Raw genomic sequence first — 18348 nt, forward strand, 5'->3', positions numbered from 1 at the left:
TTTTCTCCCCTTAAAAATAATCAGGGTTACTGTACAGTCATATCGCAATCCTCTAAAAACTTGTACATTCTTTAAAAGTAAGTAAGAAAGGAAATGCAAAGGTATTGGTAAAATTAATAATAATAATAATAATTTAATTTACTACAGTAATGATGATTTCATTTATTGTAAACCAGGCACCTTTGGATTACAAAATATTGACAACATATGCAATCGTATATAGCACTGTATTTGAAATATTACGTTGTACATGGGAAACTGGGAGGTTTTTTAGTATTAACTGTAATAACAAGGACCACGGTGATTTCAGAAATTATTTATGTAGGCTGTCACACACACTTCCACTGTAAATTGGCAGTGAGTATTAGTTAATGGACACATTAAAAGTTTTGCCTTTCATTTAGTAGTTGCAGACTGTACCGGGGACGGGAACAATGCATTAGCCGCATTCCCCTGACACCAGCTCTTCTGGTTGATAACCGTAAATTGCTTTGTACAGGGCACATCTGTAATGGGAAATTTCAAAACAAAACAATTATCTTCTTTGCACCGGTCACCACAAAACTAAAACATTTCTGAAACCTAATTTTTCCATTACACCATCATCACACTGAAGGAACAGAGAAGATATTTAACGATGCTGAAATTTTAAAAGAGCCATGAAAATGATACTAAAAAAGTACTCCAAGCCATTTTAATCGTTTTTAAAGCATCTCTCAATTGCCCCCAGACGTCCCCAGGATATCTCACCATCATTTCAAATTCACAATGTCCAGTTCACAATGTCTTCATTTCACTCCCCACAAACCTGCTTTCATTCGCATTTCCACCCTTAATTAAAGGGCATCATTATGCACCAATCTTCCCTATTTCAACAACTCTGTTAGTTTCCTCCTCTCCCTTCTCCATTCCCTTTGGCCAGAGCCTTCCAGTCTTTCCCACAAGCTCTCTCACCCATCCTTTCCTTCCCTCATCTTACAGACGGTCTGGTATGTACCCTTGTCACGGTCTCCAGCAGTGCCCACATTGGGCTTCCTGCCAAATCCACCAGTCTTGTCAAACGCATCTGATGGGAAGCTTCCAGAAAGAGCTCCTATGCAGCATTTAAAATTTTTCAGTAGTTAATACACATTTGTGATACAAAAATCCAAAATGTGTTTAGAATGAAAAGTATGTCTCCCTCCTAAGCCTGTCCCCAGCTACTGAGTTCTCTTCCTGAGTCAAATAAATACTTGTCAGCTTGTGTGCATTTCTCCAGAGATCTGTGTGTCTCTGTGCATCTACAACAAATATGGGGTCTTTTGAGGTTTAAACACGTGTGTGTTTGCACACACACGGAGTCAAATTTTATACATGCACACTGTTCCACATCTGGCTTTTCCCACTGAATAAAATTCGAGGTTTACTCCACGTTGTTTTATGTAGAGCTGATTCGTTCTTTTTCAGGGTCGCATAACATTCCACTGTGACGTCGTTCATAATTCATTTCAACTAGATCTCTAACTTTTACATTTGGATTGTTTCCAATCTTTTGCTATAAATATCTTTGTGCAATAAATATCCTTACCCATATGTCTTTGCACACACAGTACATGTCACTAGTCCTGCTGATTCTGGATGATGTGGGCAGTGAAGTCACGGATGGATCTGAAAACTTGAAAGAACTTTCTTTACAGTCTAGCCTATAAAGTGTGTATCTTGACCATATTGTGTTACACCTCGGGTGAACATCTTTTAGAAGTTTTTCAGGTCGTTTTGAAGGTCATCACGCGAGTTCGTGCTGGTGGGCATACTTCCGGCTATCCTGCTTGAAAAGACACACTCCCGACGACATGCACAGAACAATGCTCCCCTGTACGCATGCACACCAATCTCTGCATTCTTACACAGGTCCCCAAAGTGAGACGCGTTAGCTGCTTTATCCTGACCGCTCTTGTCACAGTATGAGCCTAACAAATAGGGCAGCTCTAATAATACTGTTGAGCAACTAGGAAAACTAATTATCGTTAGTGTCCTTCATGGACAGAATTCTGAAAAAGAAAATGGCCAAAGTTTGTGGACAAATCAGACCACGGAGACCAAACACTCAACCCAGTGCTCTTATACACGAGATACCATAAAACATACATACAAACACACAGCGCACAGAGTACTGTCACTCTCTTGCTTGGACACTAGTGGCAGGCCTGTGTGATTTCTGGTTACAACCCTAGTAGCTTTCCACTGTCAGATGTGCATACTACACAGTGTTGTGCTAATCTTACAAAGCATTAGTGAAGTATAAAAGCAACCCACTTGCAGAAATAAGAATCCCACCAGCTGATCCTGACACACTGTGTCACCTGGCCATGCCTGGCGTCTGGATCAATGGAAGACATCCCTCAGGCTTGCTGCAAGGGGCCTGATGAACTTCTGATGTCAAGGCACCATTTGTCATGTAGCCACACCTACTCTGTGATGTTGGCTGTTTACCAGTTTCTTGCTACTAATCTGTTTTTCTCCAAGATTTAAAGACCATCTTCTGCCTTGAGTTCCACAACAGTAGGCACAGCTTACCAGAAGCTTCTGAAAGTATCCTAAGAGAGCTGGCTGGTCCTTCACAAACCCTGATCAGCTAACACAACTTGGGCACCAGAACTGCCCCAAAGCCTTCAGATTTGCTACCAATAGTGAGTCTCATCCTACGACAATGAACAAGGGAGCTGGGAAGAGGGGGAGGAAAGAAGCGGGGAGGGAAGGAACGGAGGGAAAGAGGGAGGGAAAGAAGGGAGGGGGGAAGGGAGGAAGGGAGGAAGGAAAGAAGGAAGAACCTCCAACTGGATAGCACTCAACTTATCTGTTGTCAATGAAAAGACATTGCTTTGGACTTCCCGTGTCTGTCGCTCACTAGATTGTAATTTGTCTCCCTTAACTACAAACCCACTTTTGCCTTCATGCACTAAGATTTGGTCTTGGCGAAGTTTAAAATGGGTCCAGAGACCACAGAAATGTTTAAGGCAGAAACTACTAAACTGAAAATCTCTTTCCTAGCCACTTTCTAGTCAGACTTGCAAACATCTCTGGGATTCTCTGGAGAGTTTCAGCACCATGGCTGCCTACTTCCCAATTTCTTAACAGGGCACCAAAGAGTCGGGCTTCCTGAGCTCTGGAGCATCAAACTTCTTAGAAAGCAAGACTCCACCATCTAGTCAGCACAGAACTCGCAAGATGCTGAAACTCCGCAGGGTTCTGCTGCTTCAATCAAATGGCCGCAGGCTGTCAGGCCTTCTTCTGATAGTCAGACATGTATGCTGGGTTTTTTAAAAATAGTTTTATTGCCAGTAGTTTATGTTCCCATATAGGCCCCTATTCCTGGTATCTCCAGGAGACAGGATGTCACCTTTCATAGGGTTTGAGGCTTCCTTCTGTACCACAAATGGGTTTCGGAAGTCAGAGCTCATCTAAATGGGCGTGGGACTAAAGGGCCTTGAATGGAGCACCTCAGGCAGGAAAAGACCACAGCGAAGGCCAGGTCGATCCGAGTCCTTCCACGGGTGGAGCAGTCAGGCTGGCCAAGAGGGGACAAGCCTTCGTGGTGGCCCCTGCAGCTCAGAAGCCTCTGCGCCACTATCGGTTGGTGGGACCAGGGTGCTAGTTCAACACTTGAGCAATTGTTGCCTGGGTTCATGCTGAATCTCTCAGGAGAGAAGATGGGATCTAGAAGTTCAAGTCCACAGAAGTATGGTCGCCGTCCCAGTCAGAGCACCAGCTCAGGACCATGTGGACAGAGCCGCGAAAGGCCTAGTACGAGGAGCAGCACATGAGTGAAACGCAGATGTGTAAGTAACCCTAGCACAGGGGCCGCTCCGCACGTGTCCTCCACTGGGAATGACAGCACAGAAAGGTCACTATGAAGGTCAGTCCTCCATCACACAAGGTTAAAGCAGGCCAGGCTGCACACCTGGATGGCAGTCTCCCACTGGCCACCACAGGGTGCCTAATGCGAACGCCCTCCCAGGGAACCAGCTGCATAAAACCCTGGCGTCTGGACTCAGGGATAAGCAGGTCTACACAGTCACCATATTTGGGCCCCAGAAATCCTGGCATAGGGGGCGTGTGTGTGGAGAAGAGCAGATGAAGCAGGCCCAGGGGATTCTGTCTGTGGAATCTGGAAGGGTCTGGACCTCAAGCCCCTAAGAGAGTTTGTAATCCTCTCTCTTCTAATCTGCAATGGGCCCAGTGACGGCACAGATGCCAGTCCCCTGGGGAGGCAATTCCTTGTTTTTGTATCCCAAGAATCCTATTTCAGGGCCACATACTTTAAAGACAGGGGCCTATTCATGGAGGCTTTAAAACTTTTTACAAATTCAGTCCTTAGAGGCCAGTTCTTGTTATCCACCACTGCATATCCAGAAGCTGGTACAATGTCTGCTACATATAGCAGGCTCTCAGTAAATATTTGCTGAATGAATGAATGAATGAATGAATGTCTAAGGGCAGGCCCAGAAGCGGAAGAGGGTGTAGGGAGTGGGCTGTGCCATACCCTGTGGGAGAGAAAAAGTAGTAGAAGCAGCAGATTGAAGGATACTGGCAACGTCGTCCCTGAGTCCTGGATCTTCAGAAGACCCGGACAGGCGAGGAGAACGTGGAAATGCCAAGCACAGCAACTTACACGGAACCCTGCCTGCAGCTCCAGGGCACCGTTCTTTAGATGGTGAGCCCACTCTCCCAAATTGCTGGTAGGGTCTAGTCACACCACAACACACCCTTGGACCAAACTGATCTATGCGCTGACGCTCCCATGGTCTGATTTTGCAAACAAAGCCCGGTTCCCAGAACTCCGGGCTTGCCAGAATACTCAAGGACATGCTCACTGGTTCTTGACTATTTAGGAAAATCCATTTGAAAGATTTCTGGATGGCTACTAGCGAAGGCGGAGACAAAGCAAGGCACAGTTCTCTCCTACCCATATCTTACATCCACCCCGAGACTTTAGTCTGGCTACGAAAGGACCACTGGTTTCTTACTTCCTAGGACTTTGGTCTGAGGAAGTTCATAATAGCTTTAAGAGGTATTTCTCTGGATTATGTTCTTGGAAAAGAGGTGATATCACTAAATGAAAAGATAAATATGATATATCCACAGAAACAATGATATTTCATTTCTAAAAGCCTGATGTCTAAGTTATAGGAATACAAATTTCAAACTTAACTTATAAATAATTGGCTTTCATAGTATAAAACCATCTAACCTGTACATCAATTTTAAAAGGCAAAACAGCCACTCAAATTGCATTAATGTGGTATCATTGTAAAATGCTATAAACTACTTTAACCGATTCGAATGTAAAAGATATGAGTTTTGCCAATATCAAGCACCTAACAATTATGTGGGACCACTGCAACAACTAATGACAGGCAGCGATCAGGCCTGTAAGACTTACTTTTGCTATAAAAACAGTCTGGATCATGGTATAAAGATTTCACCAAGGATACAAATATTTACAGGCATGTTACAATTCAACATCATTGGGGGAATTTAGAAAACGGTTCTCTGAGCTAAAACTTGAAATGCCATTTTTCTCCCAAAGAAAAATGAGTTTACAAATAGCATTCATTTATTCATTCAACAAGGCACACTCCTTCATTCATTTAACAAATATCGGTTGTGCTTCCCCTCTGTGAAGGCCCTGCCTCAGCCACGGGGATTCAGGGGTGAAGATGGCAGTCTGTGCCCCCACCTCCCCTCAGCCCCTCCCACATCCACACACCATGCAGAAATCTCTCCCACAGCACCCGCGAAGGACGTCACTTAGCTCTTGCTGTAATGAGACTGGGTTTAAAGTGACCAGCAGGGCGCTCAGCCAACTCTAAACCCACTCCTCCCTGCCTATTCCCAACCAACCCCAAGGGCTGAGAGCCCCAAATTCTGTACAAGCTGTGCGGAGCTACTAGCCATCCAACCCTGAGAAACTCACTTCCGCTCTCTGAGCCTGAGTCTGCGTGAGAACTCCTTTCTTGAAGGCCCCTTGTGGTTCACAGGGAATGAGGTGACTAGAGAGTCCCAACAATGGGCAGAGCTGTTACCTCACAAAGGGCCGTTCTCTCAGGTGACTTAACTTACAATGCGGTCCTCTCTGTGGAGCTGAAACTGTCCCCCTGTGAATTCAAGCACAGGTCTTTGTCCTGCATGCTGCAGTAACACAAAACGCATCTACTGCCTCTCTTACATGATGATCCTTCAAATATTAAAAAGACAGTCACATTGCCCCCAAATCTTCAAAATAAAAAGTGCGTTTTAACGTCAATCAATCCTCAGCCCTCTTTATAACACTGGTTACCACTCTCTGTGTGTTCCTTAGCCAACTTTTCTACTTCAAATATAGTGCCCCAAATATAATGTAATAATATTCAAGGTTTTTAGTATGACCGGCCAGTATCACAAAAGACTGTGGTAATGCAACATGAGACTGTGGCTGACTTAGAGTGGAACAGACAACTGAACACGTAAAAACCGATTAGAGCAAAACAATCGGAACCACACTCCTTTAAAACTCCCCATGAAAGAGGCAGGAGAGCAGAGTGGCCACAAGCACAGCTGAGACCAGACGGCGCAGGTGGGTTCAGAATCTAGCTGTTTACGTGGATTATTAGATGTCTCCGGTTCCTGTAAATGGGGAGCATAACACTTCCTACCTTATTGGACTGATATAACGAATTGATGATTTATCAGATATAAAGCATTTAGAAGGCACACAGTAGTTACAGTAAACATTACCAAATAAAGTAGGCAACTTATTTATCTCAGTGATGAGTTATTTAGGTGATTATCTAAATACCTGTTGTGTGATGTGCATTCACGAATGATATGAAATGAATAACTTTCAGTTACTTCCTTTGTAACTCAACATTGAGATACTAATTGATAAGAGTAAACTGACACTTTCTTAGGCTCACAGGATGTGATATCTCTCTTAAGAGATCAATGTAGAGTGAGCCAGGAGGAAAACACCATAAACAGAAAGTACACTTTAAAACACAGTCTGCTCATTTCAATTACACTACAAATGCATCATTTTCAGAATCTTATATGATGTAAGAGTAGGTTCTCTTTGTTGATTGGTCTGTTTTTATGTATACTTTTTTACGACCTCATCAGAAAGATCATAACCTAATGCCAACCAACCTTCAGTCACGTCTGCTGTGGCCAGTGACCCTTGAACTAAAATGACTCTTTGCTCCAGTGCTCACTGAGTTCTAAAAATAAGTGCTCGCACATGTATCTGTGCTTCCTACAACTGAGTGGGGCCAGCGTGGATGTGCAGTAACCATGAGATCTCACACACACTAGACTTACACACACACACACTTTCCAGCTCACTAGAGATGCTAAGGGTGGTTAAATAAGCCAAATAAATTACCTCTGTGTTTCTTTCTACTTCGAAAAAAAAAAATGCTACTTTCTTTATAAACTTCCATAAGAAGTTTTAACAAGGTCAATACAATAATTTCTTTAAAATGATGACTCATTTGTTTAACCTTCATTAAAATGTCAAGAAAACAGTCATTTGAACAGCAGGCTTTGAAAGCTCGATGTATACCACATGATTGTGAGGACATTCAAATCATTAAAAAGCTCGTCTTTAGCAAACAACTGCTACCTAACTAGGAATGATTGTGACTCACTCATTACAGAGACTGCTTTTCCCAATAACACTTACTAATACCATGTTTCCCTGAAAATAAGACCTAGCCGGACAATCAGCTCTAACGTGTCTTTTGGAGCAAAAACTAACATAAGACCCGGTCTTATATAGTAAAATAAGACCGGGTCTTATATAATATAATATAGGACCGGGTCTTTTATTAATTTTTGCTCCAGAAAGTGCACTAGAGCTGATTGTCTTGCTAAGTCTTGTTTTTGGAGAAACACAGTATGAGTTAAAAGCGGAAATAAATCTTCACTACACCTCTGAAAGATAGGTAGGATGAAGTATTTTCTCAAGATAAAAGTTCATCCACATTCTCCTTCAAAATTACCAAACTTTGGGGAGGCTGGTTAGCTCAGTTGGTTAGAGCGCAGTGCTCTTACAGTAAGGTTGCCAGTTCGGTCCCCACATGGGCTACTGTAAGCTGCGCCCTCCATAATTAGATGGAAACAACTACTTGACTTGGAGCTGATGGGTCCTGGAAAAACACACTTGGAAAAAAAAAAATTCCCAAGCTTTTAGGAGTTTGTAACATCAGTCAACAGAATACTGTGTGGTAGGAAAGAGCCCTGGATTGAACATCTGGAGGTCTGGGATCCCCTCCCAGAGGCACCAGCGTGACAAGGGGAAAGCAAGTCTTTTCTGTGGTCTAATACAGGAAGAACATTCACAGATAGCACAAAGGTGTGTTAAAGATACAAACGTAAAAGTGAAAGTAAAACTCAAAATACCATACAGAGATCAAGAAAATAAAAGAGAAAATGATTTAAAAAATAATTGGAAAAAACTAAGGACGTATTATAGAGTTCACAATTACAGAGAATGTCATGGTAGAAATTAAACTACAAGTAAATTAATGATGAACATTAACCTGAAGGTTTATAAAATGCCAGTGAGGCATCTGGGATTGTCCTTCTCCATTCCCCATCACATCACTGTCACCTAACATCACAGAAAATCTTTCAGTGTCGGTAGGTTTTACTGTTGTCATGGTTGTTATTTACTGCAGAAGATACTTGCAAAACCACAAACTCAAACCTTGGCTAAAATTAGCCCGATTTAAGAGAATTAAAAAATATATATGTATACATATATACAGAGGGTGATAAAAAATGTATACACATTTTAAAAAAGGAAAAACAACTATTAAAATTGTAATACTCAATATATACCGATAACAAAAGATGAATACAAGTCACGTTTGACTTCTGCAATTACAAAAGGTGCTCAGAGTGGTTACCATCAGCGTCCAGACGCTTGTGATTATGGCAAACTATTGCTTGAGCAACATGGACCAAAGTGTCCACTTGTATACATTTTTTTGTAATTTTCAACATTTCAACAAAAAGTCTTCTCATGCCTAAAAAAACTTCCATCTTATTAACTAAATCAACACACTTCTGGACAAGGTAACATGACGTAAAAAGATATGACTCAGTCTTTGTCCTCAAGGAGGTTATAATAAAAGAAGTACTTAACTAAATGTAAGACAGGATATAGCAAGTTCTCTAAGAAAGGTTCAACAGGAGAGACGGCAATGCAGAAAGAACTGTACAAAGGATTTAAATAAACTCTCCCAAACCCAAGCTTCTCGTTCCTTTTACCTTTATCTGCTCCAATACTCTAGAACAGGGGTGTCCAAACTTTTTTCAACATTTTTCACCAAGGGCCATATGCGGTAAAATACACACACAGCCGGGCCACTCACTCGAGGTGAAGTACGTATTGCCTCACCTGGTTTATTTAAGTAAACTAAATATATTTTTGGAATTTGCTGCGGGCCCATTAACAATGGATCGTGGGCTGCAGTCGGCCCGCGGGCTGCAGTTTGAACACCCCTGACCTAGACCTTGTCTTCACCTGAAATTACTCCATCCTTCGAATCTTAAATGTTGGAACCCTCTTTTAGATTAAGCCCCAGATCCCTGTTGGGGGACGGCTTTATCTCTCCCTCCCCCATGAGTCTCCATAGAGGGGGGACGACTAACGTGTACTCCCCAGGGAAGGAGAGCGGTGTAGTCTGACTGGCTAATCACCCTACCTCTGACCCCCTTCACTTGGGAGGAAAGAAGAATAAGCAACATTTTGACCTTAGGCCTCCAACAATTTATCAGAAGTTCTGTATTTAGTGGTTATTGGATCCTGTTCAGCCATTAATAAGCTGTCCCTTACCATTTGTGTTTCATTCCGAAAACCTGAGAACTCAAAGGGGGAAGACAGATGAGTTACTGATCCCCCGAACACCCAACCATCCCTTTATCGTTCTGTGTAACCTTCCCCATCAACCATGGATCCATTTAGTTGTTGTCCTCTATCCCCATCTTAAAGAAAATGTTCTAGTCCTCAGAATGTAGAGCATTGGTAAGCTTGATCTCCAATCTTCGGCAGACACTGTGACACTCCTACTACCCGGTAAATCTCCTACAGGTCCCTATTCAGTTTCACTTCTCATTTTCTATAGAAGCTACTCCAAATGCTCCGAAACTCTTACTCATAGCAGATGACCTTGTCTTCAATTTCACTGAGAACAGCAGTATTTGGGTTTGAAATACATGAACTCCCTGCCCACACCTACACCCATAAACTGTCCGATACTACCCTCTTACCCTGTACTCTGGTTCTTTTGCCTTTCAGCTTACTCAGCAATCAGGCTCCATCTTCATTCCCTCTCTTTCCTCAAGCTTCAACTTTTCATTCTAACAATTCTTTCCTCTCTTCTTATAGACACACTCACAACCCACTGTAAAAACAAAGCAAAAGAACAACAACAAAACCAACACTCTCTCTTCAAACCTGAACATACTTCTAGCTATACTTGTTCTCCTTTAAGGAGCCAAGTTGTAGGAAAAGTAATCTACCCTGGTCCCCCTTTGCCTTTCCGCTCTGCATCCTCAGTGCAGCCTAACGCATGCCACCCCACGGCTGAAACGATCCCCTTCAACGTGACCAAACGACCTCTGGGTTACCAAATTCAACAAACGCTTTCCATTTCTTCTTCCACTTGACCTCTCGACAGTATTTGATGTTTAACAACTTCCGTCTTGAAACTCTTCCAGTGGCTTTTTATAACATCATTGCCTCCTGATGCTCCTTCTATAACTTCAGAATGCTTTCTCTGTCTTTATTGGTCAAACCTTACATTTAAAAATTTTCCCAGGATTCTATTCTTGGCTTTCCTCTTCTCAAACTAAACTTTCCCTGGGGAGTGGGGGGAGGAATATTTACACCATGAATTATCCCACGTACCCATAAATCAATAAGATGAAATCTGAACTCATCTGCTCCCTCTCCCACCCCCTCCCATCAGTGCTTACCTCTATCATGGCACTGCTCTCTATTTGTCTATCTGTCTGTCTTCCCTGCCCTGGCATGCCTAGCGTATGGACACAACACACTGTTGTCACTAGTGGTGGCTTCCAAGAGCAGGGACTGGGCGTGTGGGTGGGGGCAACTACAGAGCAAGAGCAATGCATCTTAGAGGACCTAAGGAATACGTAGTTACACAAATAACTGCAGGTGAACTTCACTGACCTACACTGTGAATACCTTAAGGGAAGTAATATTTATTCATTCATTCATTCGTTCGTTCGTTCATTCATTTACTCACTCACCCACCCACCCATCCATCCATCCACCCATCCATCCATCCATCCATCCATCCATCACTGACTCTCTTGGGCTTAGCTCAAGTACCTGGCGTACACTACTCAATCCACAGGATACTAAATTCACATTTTTCTGAATCAAAGAATTAGATAGAGGAAGAATGGAATCTGAGATAAGCCTGGAAGAACTGGTTGGATTTCAACAGCTCCAGATGGAGGCGGAATCATTGAAGTCAGAGAGGATGGGGAAAGCATAGGCACAGACAAGAACGCTGGTCTGGTCGGGTGCATAAAGACAAGGAATTACCAGTAACACAGGAATGCTGAGGCATGACTTTATAAGACTGTAAGACGCAGTTGCAGATGCAACTTGACAGGCATGGCAAGCCAGTGACGTATTCTAAGCAATGGGATTTGCAACCGGGACAGAGGACACTTCTGAAATAGCTACCAAATGAATTACCTAAGCAAGAAGAAATGACAGCCTGAACTAGAGCAACTACAGTAAAAGTAGAGGAGAAGAAGAAAATATTATTTATGAGTTTGAAGGTAAAGACCAAACTTTTTGAGTATTCAAAGAACAATGGTGTTAAAGTATTAAATTTAAAGGAGGTGAAAAATTTAAATCACTAAAATTAATAGGCCTGGAAAAAATATATATATATATATACATAAGTAGTAAAAAAGCAAAACAAAACATTTATTTCATACACTGGTTTATTGACCCAAGCAATCATAAAGGGTGTTGGGTGCCAGGGTATAGAGTGGTAAGAACGCCAACCAGCACACCTGACACACAGTTGGTAACTGAAGAGGGCATCCTGCATATGCTTAGGAAAAGTCATTCTGTAACTTTTGGGTGGGGAGTTAGAACATAACCATACCGTGAAGCTGTTGTTAGCATTCTTTGTGCTTGCTTCAGCTACACTGGCATCTGAGAGGTCAACTTCATCAAATATCAGAGACTGTTAATGAAAAAGAACACAAACAGATTAAATGAAAACCGAACTCAATGCTCCTCAATAACTTTTTTTTTTTTTTAATACCAGGTCATGACTATAAGCCTACGTCAGGAATTCGGGATAGAAAATGAAGAAAAATCGAAGTTAGTGATCCTTTGTGAGTAAAACCATGAAGTACAACTGACACATAAATCCAAAACTGAGACGGACTTTAAAGAACTCCAGAAGACTATTTCAACGCAGAACGCTCTGTGCTGTCCGGAAGCAGAATTCCTGGGTAACTTACTAAGTGACACACACACACACACACACACACACACACACACACACACACACGGCAATGTCTCTAAACCTTAGATCGACTTTGTCAGGAAGGCAGAGGCAGCAGCACCCAACATCATCGTTCCCGCATTCGTGAAGTGAGGACTGAAAAGAACTAGTCCTGACTCAGGACATGGAGACGTACCGAACCTTCTGAACCTTCTTTTCCTCATTTATAAATGTGTTCAAGTGAGATGGTGAATGTGCTCTGCGAATATAAAACGATGTTTCTTTTATACTCTTAAAAGTGGTTTCAATCAAAAAAGTTTCAGTGGTAAAAACTCCATAAAAATGGGATCTTTAAAAATGTACAATTCAGAGATTCGAAAATTCTAGTAAATAAATACATCCTTCCCACTGAGTCATGTCGTCGTCATTCACACTCATTCAGTGTCTTCCAGCAAGGCAGGTATAATGCTCCTCTAAAGTGTCGAAAAAGGGGCCCCTTCTCTGACAGCTTCCAGCCCCCCCCCAAGATCTCCAGGGGGTTATGCTTCAATCTGACCAATCTGACTATACAACTTGTTCCCTGACTCGAGAAAATTTATAATCCAGCACAGGCAATGAAACAGACACAAGCAATTTTAACATAAGGTAGACTATTTGAAGTAGAAGAGATACTACGAAATGCTATGGAAGGTCACAGGTTATTTCTCTTGTGAATAATGGAATAAAGTGCAGACAGAGCGATGGAAACATGGGGCCAGGCTGAAGACTATCAAGTGGTTATCTGCTGCCTAGTGACAAATGTGAAAAGTCAGGAGGCAGCCCATTAGGGACAACCCTGAACACAGCGACTTTTAAAAGAAGATTATTTCATTCAGTTATTACTCCTACAGCTGCATAATCTAAAGATTAGGTTTGTTTGCTGGTTTGTTTTTACTTCCTGGGGTGTAACTCTACTATTTATATCAGGAACATACTTTTCTTTAATATGGAAATTATCAATTACTCAACTGACACAGTAGCAAGAAATCTTAATGTCTATTTTTGAAGGACTACTAAAATATCAGGTTTAAATGGAAACTCATCATTCTAATTTCTTTCCTCCAAAACTACATCATTATTTTATTCGACTGTTACATAAAAATTATTTAAAGCCTTAATTTTGTTACACTATGACTTTTATTCGTAACTACTAGTATAACTGAGTGATTACTTTGTGTATCGGGTACCATGTAAGTACTTTATGTGTATTACCCCATTTACGCCACCTCTCAACATCACGTGCTCCCCTGGAATGTAGTGGAACTGGGCTATGAACTCTGTCTGAAACCAGAGCATGGAGTCTCAGCAACTATACACATTCTCTCTCGCATGGTCAGGGCAAGATTTATAAGATGAAAAGTATTGAGAAAGGAGGGGAAATCCAAAATTTTGAGTTTATTATATCTCATAAGGTTAGATTTAACATTTCATTTTAATCGGAACAAAAGAAGAAAGGAAGAAAGCAAAAAATACACTAGAACCTTCCTATTCAATTGTCTTAGGGGACATGCCCTGAAACTGACTTAAATTGACCCCCCCCTTGGGATTTCGTCCAGATGAATCACATTTATATGGAATTCACAGAAGAACAGCAAGCAAAGAAGGCTATAGTGAGCTCCAAGACAAGAACAGCTTACAGAACCATAATTTTAAACTCACCCACAACCTCAAGTGCTTGCTTGCAACTAGTTTTTTCTTGAATTACCTTTGAGTCCTTTGCATAATAAAGTGTCCGGCCTCGAAGTTTGAAGTAGCGCTTTTTCCACCTTTGGAAAGAACTGGTTTGCTTCAATAGTTGTCCCTCTTTAATACTGGTCTGGGGAGAAGCAGAAGCACAACATGATGAAGTTCAATTCAAAACCAAATAAAATTCAGAATTAATGACACTGTATCATTAACATTTTGACTATTGTTTCCCATGTCCTACAAATTACATGAGACAATATTTTCTTCTTTCTGTTCAATCAAGGGAGCACACATGCAAAGTCCCAAAGAGCAAAGGTAACTATGACACGGTTCCCTGACTGCCGAGTCGTCACAAATAGTACAGATGGAACAAGCACACAAACTAATGCTTGTAATACGGTGTGACACGTACACTGACTTGTATACAGTAAGTGTTCAGTAAATGGTGGAAAGGGGAGAGGCGCAATGATTAAGAAAGGCATGGGCTTTCCATCCCCGTGACCATTTTTAGAGCTGGCAATTTATACTTCTTAACCCCTTTCACCTTTTTTACCCATCCCCCAATTCCTTTCCCACCTGGTAAGAACCATGAATACAGGCAATAATATTATAATACCTTATGTATGGTGTCAGAAGGGTACTAGATTTGTTGGGGTGATCACTTCATAAGCTATGTAAATGTCTAATCACTATATGTGCCCCTGAAACCAATATAATATTATCTGTCAACAGTAATTGAAAAATAAAGTTGAAAAAAGAAATTAACAAAAAAGAAAGGTATGGGCTCTGGAGCCAGAAACCTGGTGCCACCACTTAGGAGCTGGATGAGCTTAAGCAAATTACTAAACTTCCTTATGCCTTTATTGATTCACCTACAAAAGGATGATAGGTTATAGGGCTGTTGTAAGGAACAAATTAAAAGCATGTAACGGCCTTACTGCATAGCACATAGTAAGTGCTCATTAAATGTCCGTTATCGGCCACCATGTGTTACTGTGACACACATATATTCAAAGTACTGAGCATGGAGGTCCAGAGAAGGAAGATCCACTCTGCCTCTGAGGACAGCCTGGGGCTGGTCTCAAAGGAGTTTACCAGAATGACAAGGGAAGGAGAGGGTATTTTAGGAGTGTGCAGAAGTAGAAAGGTTTAAAATGGCAGGGAAATTTGGGGAGCTTCAAAGAGCTTTGGGTTATACATGCAGGATGGAGGTCACAAGGGGCTGGAAGACGCAGGCAGGGGCTCTCTGGATCAGGCCCCCTGCCAAGCATTTCACGATGCAAGTTCATTTCATCGTTAACATCGTTAACAACAGAATTTCCGGAACCCCTCTGACGTCACCCAGCATCTCTCACTACTGGCTCCCTCCCTCCACAGTGTTGCTTGCTTTTAAATGGGCATGTACGCTCCTCCCTCACATCTGGACACGACCCACTGTCCCCTTGACTGCTCTTCCCTCAGAAGTCCATCCGCTCAACTCCTTCACCTCCTTCAATTCTGACCTTCTCAAAGAGACACACCTCATCAACCTCCAATTTAATACAGAAACATGTTCTCCCTATTTTCCTCCACCTTGATCTTATTTATTCCCTCCCACACAAAGTACATCTTCTAACATATAATGTAATTTACATATTTATTATGTTTATTGATATGTTTATTATGTTTACCATTACCTATTAGAATGGAAGATCTCTGCATTTATTTTACCTAATAAAGTTAAATTTCGTGTTTCATTTTAATTAAAAGTTAAGAAGAAAGAGGGAAACTAAACTTATGGCAAACTAAACTTACAGCCCTGCTATGAAGACACGTCACAGGACTGACTCAAATAGATCCCCTCGGGCTGGAGTCCAATATGGATCACGTTTACACTGAATTCACAGAAGAGCATTAATGCTGTAGTGAGCCTCCAGGACGAAAACCGCTCAAAAAACCAAAATTCTAAATGCATCCCACTGCTTTGCACACTGATAGAGCTTAAGTGCCAAGAACTTCATCAAGCACATACAAGACGGAGGTCTATATAAATTTACAGCAGGTACTGAGATTAAACCCAGGTCTGTTTGACTCCAGAGTTTATTCCCCACTTTTACACTATACTGTCTTTTATTATCAACAAGACACAAAATATTGAAACAAGTTTGTCACCAATAATGTAGTTAATTATATTAATGCTTACTTTCAATTTCTTTTTTTTTAATTAAAGTTTATTAGGTTGACAATTGTTGGCAGAGTTACATAGAGTTCAGGTGTACAATTCTGTAATACATTATCCATCTATCACATAGTGTGTTCACTACCCAGAGTCAGTTCTCTTTCCATCTCCGTATATTTGATCCCCTTTACCCTCATCTACAATAAAAGATTTTCTCTATGAAGATCAGACAATTAAGTTCGCGAACTCATCCTAGAAAAAGTGCTACATATCTCGGTGCTGAATATCACTATGGTCACCTTCAAAGTAAAGGCCATCAGAGCTGTCGTCATATTACCCTTGATGTAGAGACTGTCATCAAAATGTCTTCCTTTCAGTATTTCCTTTATCTTTGGGTAAAGAAAGAAGCCACTGGGGGCCAGATCAGGTGAGTAGGCAGGGTGTTCCAATACAGTTATTTGTTTACTGGCTAAAAACTCCCTCACAGACAGTGCCGTGTGAGCTGGTGCACTGTCGTGATGCAAGAGCCATGAATTGTTGGCGAAAAGTTCAGGTCACCTAACTTTTTCACGCAGCCTTTTCAGCACTTCCAAATATTAAACTTGGTTAACTGTTTGTCCAGTTGGTACAAATTCATAATGAATAATCCCTCTGATATCAAAAAAGGTTAGCAACATCGTTACAACATGTTTGCGAACTTAATTGTCAGACCTTATATAGCTCGCTCAAAGTTGTCTTCCAGAAATTGTCAGATCATTAATATTTAACGATAACAAAATACTTTTGAAACTTTAGTACCAAAGAGCTCAGTCTGGACTCCGACAGACAGACGTCAAACCAGGCTCTGCCACACACCACCAATACGAATCTGGGCAAGTGATTTCAGCTCTCTGCTCTCGTTTCCTCTCTTAAAATATGGCAGTAATAATATCAACTTCACAAGCTTGTTGCATCCAATTTAATTATAAGATAATGCCTGGAGAGCACTTAGCACACTGTCTGGGTTACAGAAAACATTCAATAAATGGCAGAAAGCGTTATTATTATGATATCATTATGCTATTAAGTTCAAGGAGTATTTGCCAGGCACCAAATTATAAGAGCTTCTTGGAAGAAGAGAGTAAGTGTTCCGAGGCCACTGTAAGGGCAAATAACGGATGGAACAGGAGGAACATGTCCAGAGATGAGGCTGAGGAAGCCCAGAGCCCTGAGCTGCTGACGCAACGGGGCGTTCACTGTTTACGTGCAAAAAGCTAGTGAAATGTTTGAAGCAGCTGAGTGAGAACGGGGAAATGGGTGAGAACTAAGTGGGGGACCCGGGAGGAGGCGGCAGTAGTCTGAGGGAGAGACACGGAAAGCTCCTTGAACTAAGGTTCCAGCATCACAGAAATGGAGAGAAGTGGAGCAACTTGAGACATTATCTTGGAGGCAGAATATTCCGGACTTACTGAACCAAGGAAAAGTCTGAGCGTTTGGCTTGAGCAGCTAGATGTAAACGAGTGAGAGGAAGGGACATTAGGCCCAGTCCGGTGGAAAGCTGCGCTGAGCTTTCCCAGGATGGCGAGTCTGCAGTGCTCAAAGCCAAACACAAAGTATCGAAACACTATGAAAAGATAATCTACCCAAAGAACACATCATCTGGAAATTCAAATTATAGAAGTGAGTGTATTGTGATTTTTGTCAAGTTCTATTTTAGACAACGAGGAAGACTACTTAATGTTTGGTGTATTTGCGTTCTATAAGCACTGTTTTCAGGAAGCCTCCATAGCCTGCTCATTCTCTTCATGGTTATTAGAGACATTTTCTAAAATGAAAACCTGATTATATTGTGCCACAGCCTAAAGCCCTTCGTTAGTTCTCTACTGCCTGCAGCTTGCCGTCCAAACTCCATCTGTACCATGGAGGCCCCTGCCTGCATCACGCTCTCCAGCCGCAGCGCTC

General features: G+C 41.8%; 1 protein-coding gene across 3 annotated transcripts in view; it reads right to left on the bottom strand.

The window, feature by feature from the left end:
- DGKH (diacylglycerol kinase eta) overlaps nt 1–18348 on the bottom strand; it is a 163069-nt gene that overhangs the window by 86158 nt on the left and 58563 nt on the right. For all 3 annotated transcript variants that reach the window (XM_033104430.1, XM_033104431.1, XM_033104432.1), the window contains 2 exons: nt 14269–14379; nt 12177–12257 (listed from right to left, as the gene is read on the bottom strand). In XM_033104430.1, coding sequence (XP_032960321.1) covers nt 12177–12257; nt 14269–14379 — 192 coding nt within the window. The remainder of the gene's footprint in view (nt 1–12176; nt 12258–14268; nt 14380–18348) is intronic.

Source organism: Rhinolophus ferrumequinum, chromosome 4 (genome assembly GCF_004115265.2).
Source record: "Rhinolophus ferrumequinum isolate MPI-CBG mRhiFer1 chromosome 4, mRhiFer1_v1.p, whole genome shotgun sequence".
Taxonomy (NCBI): domain Eukaryota; kingdom Metazoa; phylum Chordata; class Mammalia; order Chiroptera; family Rhinolophidae; genus Rhinolophus; species Rhinolophus ferrumequinum.